The sequence below is a fragment of the Dunckerocampus dactyliophorus genome, chromosome 2 (genome assembly GCF_027744805.1).
Source record: "Dunckerocampus dactyliophorus isolate RoL2022-P2 chromosome 2, RoL_Ddac_1.1, whole genome shotgun sequence".
In the NCBI taxonomy this organism is placed as follows: domain Eukaryota; kingdom Metazoa; phylum Chordata; class Actinopteri; order Syngnathiformes; family Syngnathidae; genus Dunckerocampus; species Dunckerocampus dactyliophorus.
In genome coordinates, this window is record NC_072820.1 from 46,133,998 (window position 1) to 46,146,610 (window position 12,613).

Below are 12,613 nucleotides of genomic sequence, written 5' to 3' on the forward strand. Positions count from 1 at the left end.
GGGCACACTGCCATGGGGGCACTAACGTTCTAACATACTGTATCCCTCCCTCTTCCCGCACAGAGCATTCAAACCACACACCACGTAAAACACACACTGCCATCAGTCATTCAGACATTTCCTAAGCCAGTGTTGCAACGCTAGCCATTCCACATCTTTCTCAAATGAGGTTGTTGGAGAAATAACACATTGAAAAACACGTCTTTTTGTCTAGTCATATATTTTTTCTTTGTACTTTTTGTACAAACATAGTCGTGTCTCAAATATTAATTGCCTCAAATATTAAGTGTCTATAAATATAAATTTTCCGCAAAGTCGGATTCAATATTAATAAACTGAATATTTTTGTAGTTATAGCATAAAAAACCTATTTCGGACTTTCTAAATACGGTTTTTACCATTATTAGAGCCCTCTAGACATGAAATAACACTCCCAAGTCACCTTTACACTCCTATTATTCTTTGTTTACGTCACATTGCTCAACACTAGTGCACAGGCTACGGGATCACTGCAAGGACATAAGAGACAGCTGCCGCTTTAAATGTCGCATGCTGCCGAACTATCTAGTTATCCTCCAGTTTATTTGTTTGAAATTGTGTTTCAAGTGGGGACAAAGTAAGATGCCAAAAATGTACCACTTCCACACGGAATGGGAGGAGAACTTTTCTTTCACACCAGTACCTCAGACATGACGTGGCTGACTGCATGCAGTGTGAAGGTAATCTAATGTAATGTCATGTCTCATGAACTTGCATATTTCTTGACTAATAATAGGCCAAAGTCAATCACGAAACATGGATCGTATATTAACTCATTCAATACCAATGAATACGTCTTTTATACGTCTTTTGCGTTTTTTTGTGCGAGAGGCAAAAAGAGGTGATGACGCAACTATACACTAACAGATGTCACTTTTACAGGCCGTTTTAAGCCATAAAAACGGCCACAAGGTGTCAGAAGTGCATTTGATAAGAGCTCGGCATGGTCATTTGCCTGTAAAAACACACTCGACAGCAAGGAGGAAGTGGAAGAGCATGGAGGAGCATTGCGTGCAGAATGTTACGCAGTGTGGGGAAATTTTAACGCATGCATGTGAAAATTGTAAATGGTTCATGGTGTTATATTTGTAAATACATTGTTATTCTGATGTAAAACAACACTTTTTGTGTTATTTATGTTGTGGAGTAGTTTAGATAGTTTCGATATTTGAGCCGTCACAAAAGACAAAAAATTGGTGTCAAAGCAAAAGTTATGCTTGAAATGTATCTTTTCACAAAACGCTGTTTTTCTCCCTTTTCTTGTTGGGAACTGATATTTTTGTGTTATGTTCTACTGCTGATTACTAAAGAACAGAAAAAGGTAGAAACAAACTTTTTTTCACTGATGAAAGACGAGAGTCTAATGTATCTTTTGGTACGTTCCGTGTTCACATAGCCATACAAAAACAATATTTTGTGTGGCTTGAAAAGTCAGTCAAAATCGTCTAAAATGGCCGGTATTGATGGCGGTGTCTTTTGAAAAATGGCTGGGATTGAATGAGCGAATTATTTATTGAAAAACCACAATAGAGCGAATAGCGAGGGACGACTGTAATGCTAAAATCTCGTTTCGTCCGGTTCTCGTAGACACAATCTCGTGTGTCGCCTCGTCTCGTCATCTTGACACCCCTATTTGCTACAACTCCTTTCTTGAATTCAGTATTGTTTCTTGCCTTCTTCAGCAAAATTCTGGCACTTGCTTACTTGTTTTGCAGCCACATTTAATAAAAAATAATTTACGAAAAACGCGCAGATACCATTCAGGAATCCGCAGTGGTCTTAGTGTACACCGCACTGTGCTTATTAGAGGAAGGAAGGAGACAGATATGAGTTGTTCATCATCCTGTGTGCATTCTATGGACAAATAAACCACTCACACACACATAACGATGGTTAAAGGATTACTTTATGTCTTCAGTGTCCTAACTCTAAAAGAACCACTATCCATTCTTTAAAGAGTCTGATTCACGAAGGTGTGGATTCCACGGACTAGTATGTTAGTCGCACTGTTTGGCCGTACGATAACTGAGACATTGTGGAAATACCAAGTCCTATTTTTAGCAATACTTAGTCACAAAACGAATCCTACAAACCACTGTAATAAACTGTTCGACTGATAAAGTTGTTTCTGCTGTCCAACAACAGGCTCGGGCTTATTTGGTGCCTGAGGAATTTCTCAGAGGAGAGGTTTCTGAAAGTCTCTTGAAAGTGCAGACCAGCCTGGACATCCTAGAGGTCTTCAGGAGCACCTACAAGGACCGAAGGGCCAATCTGGGCCAGTACCAGAGGAATGGGAGCCTGGTGAAGCCTTGGGATTTTTCCCCCGTTTTGGTCTTTTCTGGACTTGACCGCTTCATCCACAGGCTCAAGTCCACAGAAGTAAGTGTGTTCAAACACTGACCAGATTTTAGAACGCATGATATTTTCCTTTGTGTGGCTCTACTTTGGTATCCATTTCCTACTTCGCTGTGTCCTGTATAGGACATTCTTTTGACAGCAGTGGACTTCCTCAAGCTGGAGAAACTGGAAATCGGAGGTGATCGAGGTCGAGCGCTCAGCAAGCAGGTTCAGCTACTCTACCAGGGCTTTAGAGACTGTTTCAAGATCTTCACAGAGAAGCCCTATGACTTAGACTGCTTAGACCTCAACAACAAGGTAAGGAGTGCTTTCGAATTTGCTTCCTTGCTTGAGCTACTACTCTGTTTTAGTGCAGCTAAAGGCAACAAGTACAAGTTAACCCGAAACACCGTAGAAGTGCTACAAACTTTCAATCCCTTGCTGATTTTGTAATATACTCTCTTACGAAGATATGCACAGGCAGCCATTTTTATGCAAGGCTTAATTTACCAGAGACACGAGTGTAAAAAAACATCCAGAAAAAATATTACATAAAATGTTATCAATTAAGGGCCAGACTAAAGAGCTATCAAAACCTCAGGACACGATTGTACACCCTGAGGTCTCATCTGTAAAGCTTGTGTATGAACAAAACAGGGACAAAAAAGTTGTGTAGAAGGTTTCCTACGCAAAGTACGTGACCTATAAAAACACAACCTGGCGAAAGAACGTGCGCACCAGTACACCGACTTTGTACGTGGGATATGTACGTGTTACGTGGTGAAGCGAAGTCAGTGGAAGCGAATTAATCATTGTGTCTAGCAAACATTTTTATTATGAAGGAAAACTGCACTTTGTTGGGAATTTTGCCCATCATCCACAAGCATTTTGTGAGGCATGAACACGCGTCTTTGCGTCTTTCTCTTCTGCGTGCGTTAGATAGATATAGATATAAAAACAGATAAAAAGAGGCAGCTAAGAATACACACAATGGGACACATCTATTCTGTTTATAAAGCCTTCTGATTCTGAAAAAATACTCTAAAAAGCGCCAACAACGCTCCATTTACATATAATGCGACATGCATATTAACCAAGATACAGCAACATTGTTCTTATTATTATTATTAGTTAGGTCGAAGAACTGCATTACTGGTGCACTGACACCTTGCCACACCACACTGGCTAGCTACTAGCCGGCTAGCGACTAGCTTTCACCACACATTCGCTCACAGTGAGTCAGCGCCTCGCTCACAGTGAGTCAGCGCCGCGCTCACAATGCCTCTGGCCACTACCGAAAGGTAACACTACGTATTGGAGCTGCGGCGACTGCTGCTGCGTTTTTGTTTTTGCGTTTGGAAAAGTTAGCCCTAGGTGTAGGCGTTTGTTTCTGTGTTGCTATGTGAAGTCAGTGCGCCCAGGAAGAAAGTTCTGCTAGTGCTTAAAAGGACCGAAATACCGTAAGTCAGAGGTGCCCATTATGTTGATCTCCAGCTACCGGTAGATCGCCAAGGTAGTTTGGGTAGATCGCGTAAACGTCACTTTGTAGATGTCATATGACATCAGTCACCTGACAGACATTAAGCTCTTGCTCCCTGGCGGCGTTTCAAGATACACACAGAGATGCAACTTTCATCTTTGTTATTCTGATTACGGATAAACTAACTCAGCGGTAAGATGTTAATATCTATAACTAAAGTTATCTGTTCACTCGTAGCGACTAGTTACATAGAGAAAAAAAAAGCTCGATGGCTTTGCTTTGCGTCATGAACTCCACTAGAGAAATCAGTGTTTTCCGCTTCTTAAACTATTATTTCACGATGAAATGGAAAATGTGCCCATTGCTGAGACCTTTGAATATATTGCCTTGACTTCAGCTGCACTGTCTTTTGCATAATGCTTTATATGTCCTTACGACATAAGCCATTGTCGATGGTGTCTGTTTCTCCCCAGTTGAGGTGAGCTGCTTCGAACTGCGACAAACTGAGCTGGTGTTGTGCGTCATCTACAAACACACAAAGATTTTAATCGGGACTATTCGTATTATTCTTGACACCACATGTTGTTTTGACTAATAATAGGCCATAGTCAACCATTTATTCATTCTTTTATTTAAAAAAATAAAGTGATAAATAGTGAAAAATAGAGTGATGGTGTGGCAAGGGAAGACTGTATTCCCTAATATTTCCATGGAGTTAATATCAGCATAACATGATATATTTTGGAAATACTCCGCTGGAAATACAGAAAACAAACTTTTTCTTTTTCTGATGAAAAAAAAGTCAAATCTTTCATTTGGTAGGTTCCATGTCTATAGAGTCATAGAAAATCCATAGAAAAAATGGCCGGTACTGAAGGGGTTCTCCTTTGAAAAATGATTAATGTCTACATCAACAAAATTAACCGTTGAATTGTATACAATTGGATCATTTCTACACTGTGTTGAATTGTTCTGTTTTTAAAATATATCATTTTTTAATCGTATTTTAACCCCTGTATCTAATATCGAACAAAGAGATTTACATCCCCACTTATTATAGATAAAAATGTGATTCTAGCTGTGATTAATTGTGATTAATTATGAGTTAACTATGGATAAAAAAATGGCTGCACGGTAGCCTAGTGGTTAGCATGTTGGCCACACAGTCAGGAGGTCGGGAAGATCAGGGTTTGACTCTCCGTTGGGCATCTCTGTGTGGAGTTTGCATGTTCTCCCCGTGCATGCGTGGGTTTTCTTCGGTTACTCCTTTCCTTCCACAGTCCAAAAACATGCATGTTAGGTTAACTGGCGACTCTATATTGTCCATAAGTATGAATGATTGTTTGTCTATATGTGCCCTGCGATTGGCTGGCGACCAGTCCAGGGTGTACCCCGCCTCTTGCCCCCAGTATACCCGCGACCCTAGGGAGGATAATTAATTGTGATTGATTATGAGTTAACTATGGATAAAATGTGATTAATCATAATGAATTAAATATTTTAATCAATTGACAGCTCTAGTTAAGATATAAAAATTCTGGACTGTTCATATATTTGTAAGGGGGTAAATTTATCATCAGTGGCTCTAATGCCTACAATATTTTCCCCACTGTAAACTCTCTCCACGAGACCCAGGTCACTGCACAGCATAGTTGTGCGATCCAGTTGTTCCTGAATTCCAGCAAGAAAAGCAATTTCGTTTTCTTGTAAGACCCAGGTGGCAATCCCTGCCGGATGGCTTTGAGTTAGCGAGATGTGAAAAAGAATACAGCATGTTGTGTTGGCTCCACGTGAGATCACACACCTTTGTGGTGTTTTAGCTGTGGGCCTCGCTGTACTTTCTACCTTGCAGGAGTTTGAGGAAGATGTGAGGGACTTCAAACTGATGGTGGATGACACAGACCGACGACTAGGAGCCATCTTCTGTCAGGCCTTTGATGGTGCTTCTGGATTGGCGCATGCCTTCAAGGTATTGGAACTTAATCTCCCTCTTTGACACACATCACATCACAGAGACATTCACTTGAAAGTCTCCACGTTTGCAGGTTCTGGATATGTTTGGTGGCTTGCTGGAGCGTCCCCTGGTAGCACAGGATGCCGTGGTCAAATACCCTGACTTAGTAAGCATGTTTGGCAAGGAGCTGGACTGCTGCAAACACCTCTACCACACTCATATCAAGACTGCAAATGAACTGGGTGAGTTTTGCGATAGCAGTGTGTAAGCACTGCTAGAAGGAACATAAACATGGTCCCAAAATGTATTTGGAAGTGAATACTGTGGCATAATATTATAAACATTTTAGAAATATATTTTACTGCTGCTAAGACGGGTCCTGTGTCGTTGCTGTTGACATAAATACACTATGGCCAGTAAAAATGAACAATAGGGTGATAAAATTTGCAGCAATCACATATTATGGGACATATTGCACTGTATCAGCAGCTCAGCAGACTGTAGTGCGATCGCTCGCCTACAATTACGTTTGGGGTATGCAGAAGCACAGCTCGTGTAACGTCTTTTCTGGCCTTATTTTGAGGAATAATGTATACTTTTACAACCCAGGGGAACATAACATATTTAATGAGGATGCAAGAAAAAGTAAGTCACCACAGTTTATTGATACATAAACTAAAAAAGAAATGAAAACCCCCTCCCGTGCCCAAAGAAAAAGTCCTGATGCGCCATCCTAAACAAACAAAAGGACGGTGAGGTGAACAGGCCAACCCTATACAGGGGCGTCGTCCTGCCACCTCACCGCTACCCCGAACAAGAAATAAGACATAACTAAAACCCTCCACACCAAACCAAAACCTAAAACAGGGCAGCCACTCACACCAGGACAAACACGAATTAGAAACTAATGGAAGGAAAAGAAACCCAGGCTACTGCTCTGCATTATGCCAGCAACCAGCACAAAGCAGCTGAGTGGGAACGAGCCTGCAGCAGACGAAGGCGGCATGAGCAGCGTTAGAGAGCAGAGCCCACCTTTACACAATTCTAGGCTCCAGAAAGGGCGGGGCCAATCAGCTGTTTCTTGCAAAAACCAAACAAAAAGATCAAGCACAACAAAACAGTGGTGAAACATAACATATACCCCAATAAAGCAAAACATGTCCACTGGAGTTCAGTCACTGACTTTGTGGTAATCCTGTGTATAACAATAATACTACGTGGTAAACCAGTATATATAACAATAATGCTCATATAACAGGTTCTTCTCCAGTGCATAAGAATATGCCAGCAGTAGCTGGGGGTCTGAGATGGTCCCAGGAGTTGCAGCTGCGCATCCAGACATCCTTCTCCAAATTCAGACACCTCTCCTACCCGTGAGTGTTCTTTCTTTCCTTCCCGGATAAACGATATGACACATCAAATATAAACACTGTATCGAGTCACACCTCTTTGACTGACTAGATGAATTATTCAAACACCTCAGTGAATCTTAATTATTTGGCATGTCAAGACATTTGAATGCTCTTGGTGTGGGAGATTTTACCAGCCCGTACAGGTCTTAATTTCAGTGTTTTCCCTACCGCCCCCTCAAGAAGGTCAAGGTAATTTTATTTAATTTAAATTCAATTTTCTATATTACTGCCACATCATAACAGAAGTAATTTAAGGATGGGTTTCATGTAGAAGAGGAGTGTCCAAACGTTTTCCACACAGGGCTGCATACTGAAAAATGAAAGGATTCAACGGCCACTTTGCTATTTTGTCGATATTCTAATAAATTGTATATATACTCCTGATCAAAATCTTAAGACCAGTTGAAAAATTGCTAGAATTTGCATTGTGCACATTTGGGTCCTAATGAGGTTTTAAGTAGAGCTACAGTATGCAAAAACAAGACGGGGGAGTAAGACAAAAGGGACTTTGAAAAAGTAATTTATTGAAAACAACAATTAAACTGAAATAGGCTGTTTATCAGCTGATCAAAAGTTTAAGACCATCACTCAAAAAATAACAAAAACTCTCCAAACCAGAACAAAAAGTGTTCTCAGCAGGACTCAGTAATGAGTAGCTCCATCGTTCTTGTTCATCACTTCAAAAATGTGTTTGGGCATGCTTGATGCGAGTGTTTCCAGGAGGCTAGTGGGAACGTTGCTCCAAGTGGTGAAGATGGCTTCACCAAGGGCATCAACTGTCTGGAACTGATGGCCATTTTGATAAACTTCCCTTGTTGCCATCCATCCCCAAATGTTCTCTATGGGATTTAAATGAGGGGAACATGCAGGATGGTCCAAAAGAGTGATGTTATTCTCCCTGAAGAAGTCCTTGGTCAAGCGAGCATTGTGAACTGCAGCGTTGTCCTGTTGAAGAACCCAGCTGTTACCACACAGACGAGGGCCCTCAGTCATGAGGGATGCCCTCTGCAACATCTGCACGTAAGCAGCAGCCGTCTGACGACCCTGCACCACCTGAAGCTCCGGTGTTCCACTGAATGAAAAAGCACCCCAGATCATGATGGACCCCCTCCACTGTGCCGGGTAGAAAACATCTCAGGTGGGATCTCCTTGTCATGCCAGTAATGTTGGAAGCCATCTGGACCATCAAGGTAAAAAAAATTTCTCATGAGAGAATAAAACTTTTTTTCCACCTTTCAATGTCCCATGTTTGATGCTCCCTGGCAAAGTCTAAACAGGCAGTTTTGTGGCATTGAAGGAGACGCGTTCTTTGAATTTGCTTTTTAAACCCTTTTCCGGCAGATGCCGTCTGATGGTTATTGCGCGGCAGTCGGCACCAGTAAGGGCCTTAATTTGGGTGGAAGACCGCCCTGTGTCTTGATGGACAGCCAATCATATCCTTCGGCTCCGCGCAGGTGTGATGTTTTGGATCTACCAATTGACTTTTTTGTTCCATAATGCTCGGGATCTTTCAAAAAACTTTGCAAACAAAGCAATGGCACGCTGCGAGAGGCCTTGCTTATGCAGCTCGACAATTCGACCACGTTCAAAAAGAGAAAGCTTCTTAGCTTTAGCCATTAGGAGGGCATGACGGTGTGAATGCCTGACAGAAAATGAACATTTTTGAGCAGATTTTGGCTTTTATGGCCTGTGATCTTAAACTTTTGATCAGCTGATAAACAGCCTATTTTAGTTTAATTGTTGTATTCAATAAATAACTTTTTCAAAGTGTTTTTTGTCTCTCTCCCCCTTCTTGTTTTGCGTATTGTAGCTCTACTTAAAACCTCATTAAGATCCAAATGTGCAAAATGCAAATTCTAGCAATTTTTCAACTGGTCTTAAGATTTTGATCAGGAGTGTATATTTCAAGAAAAGAAAACTGCATCTCAGCTTTGTGATATATGTGAAAAAGACCATGGTTAGGATCAACTTTGCTCTTTTTTTCCCCATTTTTACTGTTTTTTTTTTTATTTTCCAAATATTTAAACTTTTTCTTAAATAATCTTTGTAAATGTTCATCTTGTAATATTACTACTTTATTCCCTTAATATTTGTACTTTATTCCTGTAATATAATTTTTCCTCAATGCCTAATTTTCCAAAAAATACATGATTTTGTTTTGTTTCTCACACGACTTAAAAAAAAAGTATTTTTTCTTTACTATTTCATCTCTAAGCTACTAAAATTTTTCCTCTTAATATTTAGTTTATTCTTGTTAAATTGCAAATTTTTTCTTTGAATTTTTCTCTCATTATTTTTACTTTCTTCTCATAAAATTACAGCTGTTTTTTTTATTTCTGCTGTTTTTTTTTCATTTTTCACTGTAATTAACTTTTACAATTCTTCCCATAACGACTTTATTCCCATAATATTTTGACTGTATTCTTGTAACATAACTTTTTCCACAACCTAATTTTCCAAAAATTACAACTTTATTCATTGTTTTGTTTGTTTTTCATAATAGTGCAACTTAAAAAAAATATTTTTTCTTTAATATTTCAACTCTATGGTACTTAAATGACATTATTTTTCCTAATAATAATAACCTAATAATAATAATAACCTAATTCTCGTAAAGTTATGACTTCGACATGTTTTTCCTTTTAATATTTTGACTTTATTCTTGTTTAGTCACAGATTTTTCTGTTTTAGCTGCTGCTGTTGTTTTTTTTTATTTTCTTGTTAAATTATATATAGAATGTGCCGGTGCCATTAAAAAACAGCCACAGACCGCAAATGGCCCTTGGCCCACACTTTGGACACCCCTGATGTAGAACATATCTATACATTGTTTTTTTTTTTATTAAACCAACTAAATTGCCTTCTCTTATTTTGATTAATTAGATTAATTAATTAATTAAATGACTCATCTTTATTTTGACTTTGTGGACTTTACTTGGATTATTTCTTTATTCATTACTGGATTATATTAAATAATCATGTGGAAAACAACCTCTCTGAGCCAGGTGCCTGGAATCTGCACAAGGAGTTCTGGTTATCCAGAAGTACGAAGAGATGATGCAACTTCTTGACAGGTGAGAGAACATCATAACTTGCTACATTGCCCGACATGTCATCATACACCCATGTACATGATTCTGAATAAAACAACAGGAAGGGATTTTAAACAGAATTGGTTGTGAAGGTGTGGGCTGACTGTATGGGGAAAGTCAAGACCATGTATTAGATAACAGCCTCATCCACTAAATATGTCATTTAGTTTGGTTTACCAAGCAGCCCGCGTGGCGTGCCGTGTAGACATGCAGCTGCAGGCATGATTGATGTTCTCATTACTGTGGTATTGCTCTGCAGATGATCTTGTAGGACTCTCATAATCTCATGCCCTGTTGCAGGCACACTAGTGCCAAGTGAGCAGTGGCCTTTTAGACCACATTTAACATGAAAACGTGAAAGATAAATGATCGCCGTCTTTGAGGGACAGAAATGTTGCTTTGACTTGTCAAACAGCCAACATGAGAGAGAAATACAGTAGGTTTTCGGTTGCTTTTTTTGGTCTGTCTCAAATGGAATACTCCCATCAGTACATTTTAATAAGTGTACTGTGTACATTGTGTATTTAGTCCCTGAGTGTGCAAATTTTGGCAGTCCCAACTCCATTATTGCTAACTTTTCCCCCCACTTTTTACGACATTTCATGGTCACAACACACTCCAAACTCCCAAGTATTAATACTGTAGCTCTTTCCTTGGCAGGAGCCAATTCCAAGCTTTCAGTGCACTCACAACGAGCTTGTCAATCCAGTGGAATCAGTGGAGGTCAGTTTATATATCACGAGAACAACGTAACAGCCTGACTCGCCTGACTTTCAAAGAACACTTGACTAACAGCACTAAATTCCTCACACAACAACTTAATACTGAAAAGGAGAATATACAAATATACATACATGTCTCAATATGAGTTTAAAAGGAACAAAAATACATTTTACATTTTTCCCATAAGACGCATTGCTTCTGAGCAACGCAGTCATTGGGGCGTTGCAGTGATGTCAGCTTCCCTCTGTGCTTTTCATGCTAGACAATTAGCTACTTGAGTTAGTTGGGAGGATTTGATATTATACTGGAAATCGCAGTAATTAGACCTGACTAATCACTTTAATGCGCCAACGTCTTTACTGTAAATAGTAGAGCTGTTGTTATAGCTCTACCTGGAGAATTGATCTATGCCCGTCTTAATGAACTCCCATCACATTTTACAGCCCTTGTTAGGCTATAACAACCATCCCTTCTGCCGTCATCATTCTAAACATTCCAGTCACGATTGGGGTGAGCATCCTTACTCATTACTCCCCGCTGACAAAATGCTGCATGATTTATGACCATTACCAAGACATTGGATTGCCTCTGCGTCTGCAGTGCCACTATCAGGAAATGAAGCTCACAGCAGAAATCCAATAAGGAGCACACCGTGCACCAAAGTACTCATCATAATAGTTGCTTTTTACAGATTGATATAGCCGTACAGAGGCCTGAGACATTGTCTGTTCCCAGCATCTTGCGGATGACTCAGTGTTTGTCCTTACATAAACCCAATGCACTCCTGTGGCAGCCCTAATTATGTTAATGGGAATGTGAAACAATGTTAAACCCCTCTGGTACATCATTTCTGTGATAACCGTGCATACTATCGCACTCGACACTGCCGACTTACTGTATATCAAGTTTGGCCTGGTGGACGCCAGGTCTCAAGTAGACAAAACTTTCATTCTTAACCTTTTAAAACCACTGGACCCCAGTGCAGGTGGCAGCGTGGTTGCTTCTGTGTTGCTATGTTAACTGCTACACAATGGTGGTGTCAATATACACATGCTAATCACGCATGTACAGAGGAACGTCCACTAAAAGCTCAACCAAACCAATTTTAAGAAAACAATAGAAGACAGCTGTATTCCGAGGGGGCATCGAGATTAGCCGGTTCTACTGTATCATGTTTAACTTGTTTGTCGGTACCAACAAATCAACAGAGACACAATTCAGAGCAGTTTTACAAGATTTAACAACAAAAGGTGCACTTAGACAAAAAAATACCCAGTGAGTCAGTTCATGAAAAAAGACAAAAAGTCGAAGGACAAGAGGTAAGGAAAGTAAAGGAGGCGGACGGAGCCACAATGGGAGAAAGACGCTGTAAAAAGGCTAACAAGAAGATAACAAAAATACTACTAAGATCTCAGCATACACGATGAACAAATAAGCAAAATACTGGAATAACAGAAGTACTTACTAGAGCTGTCTTTGACGAAGGATTTTCAGAGTTGAATCTGATTCGTTAGATTTGTATCCATTGTCGACTTTAGGCTAAACAAATAAACTTGGTAGGTGTGCAACAACAATA

At 39.9% G+C, this 12,613-nt stretch overlaps 1 protein-coding gene across 3 annotated transcripts in view; it reads left to right on the forward strand.

The window, feature by feature from the left end:
• LOC129173221 (dynein axonemal heavy chain 9-like) overlaps positions 1-12,613 on the forward strand; it is a 262,968-nt gene that overhangs the window by 21,243 nt on the left and 229,112 nt on the right. For all 3 annotated transcript variants that reach the window (XR_008567198.1, XM_054763939.1, XM_054763948.1), the window contains exons 6-11: positions 2,185-2,418; positions 2,521-2,694; positions 5,709-5,825; positions 5,902-6,052; positions 7,069-7,183; positions 10,228-10,296. Coding sequence is in view for 2 of the 3 variants with exons in the window: in XM_054763939.1 (XP_054619914.1) it covers positions 2,185-2,418; positions 2,521-2,694; positions 5,709-5,825; positions 5,902-6,052; positions 7,069-7,183; positions 10,228-10,296 (860 nt within the window). In the remaining variant the exon portion in view is untranslated. The remainder of the gene's footprint in view (positions 1-2,184; positions 2,419-2,520; positions 2,695-5,708; positions 5,826-5,901; positions 6,053-7,068; positions 7,184-10,227; positions 10,297-12,613) is intronic.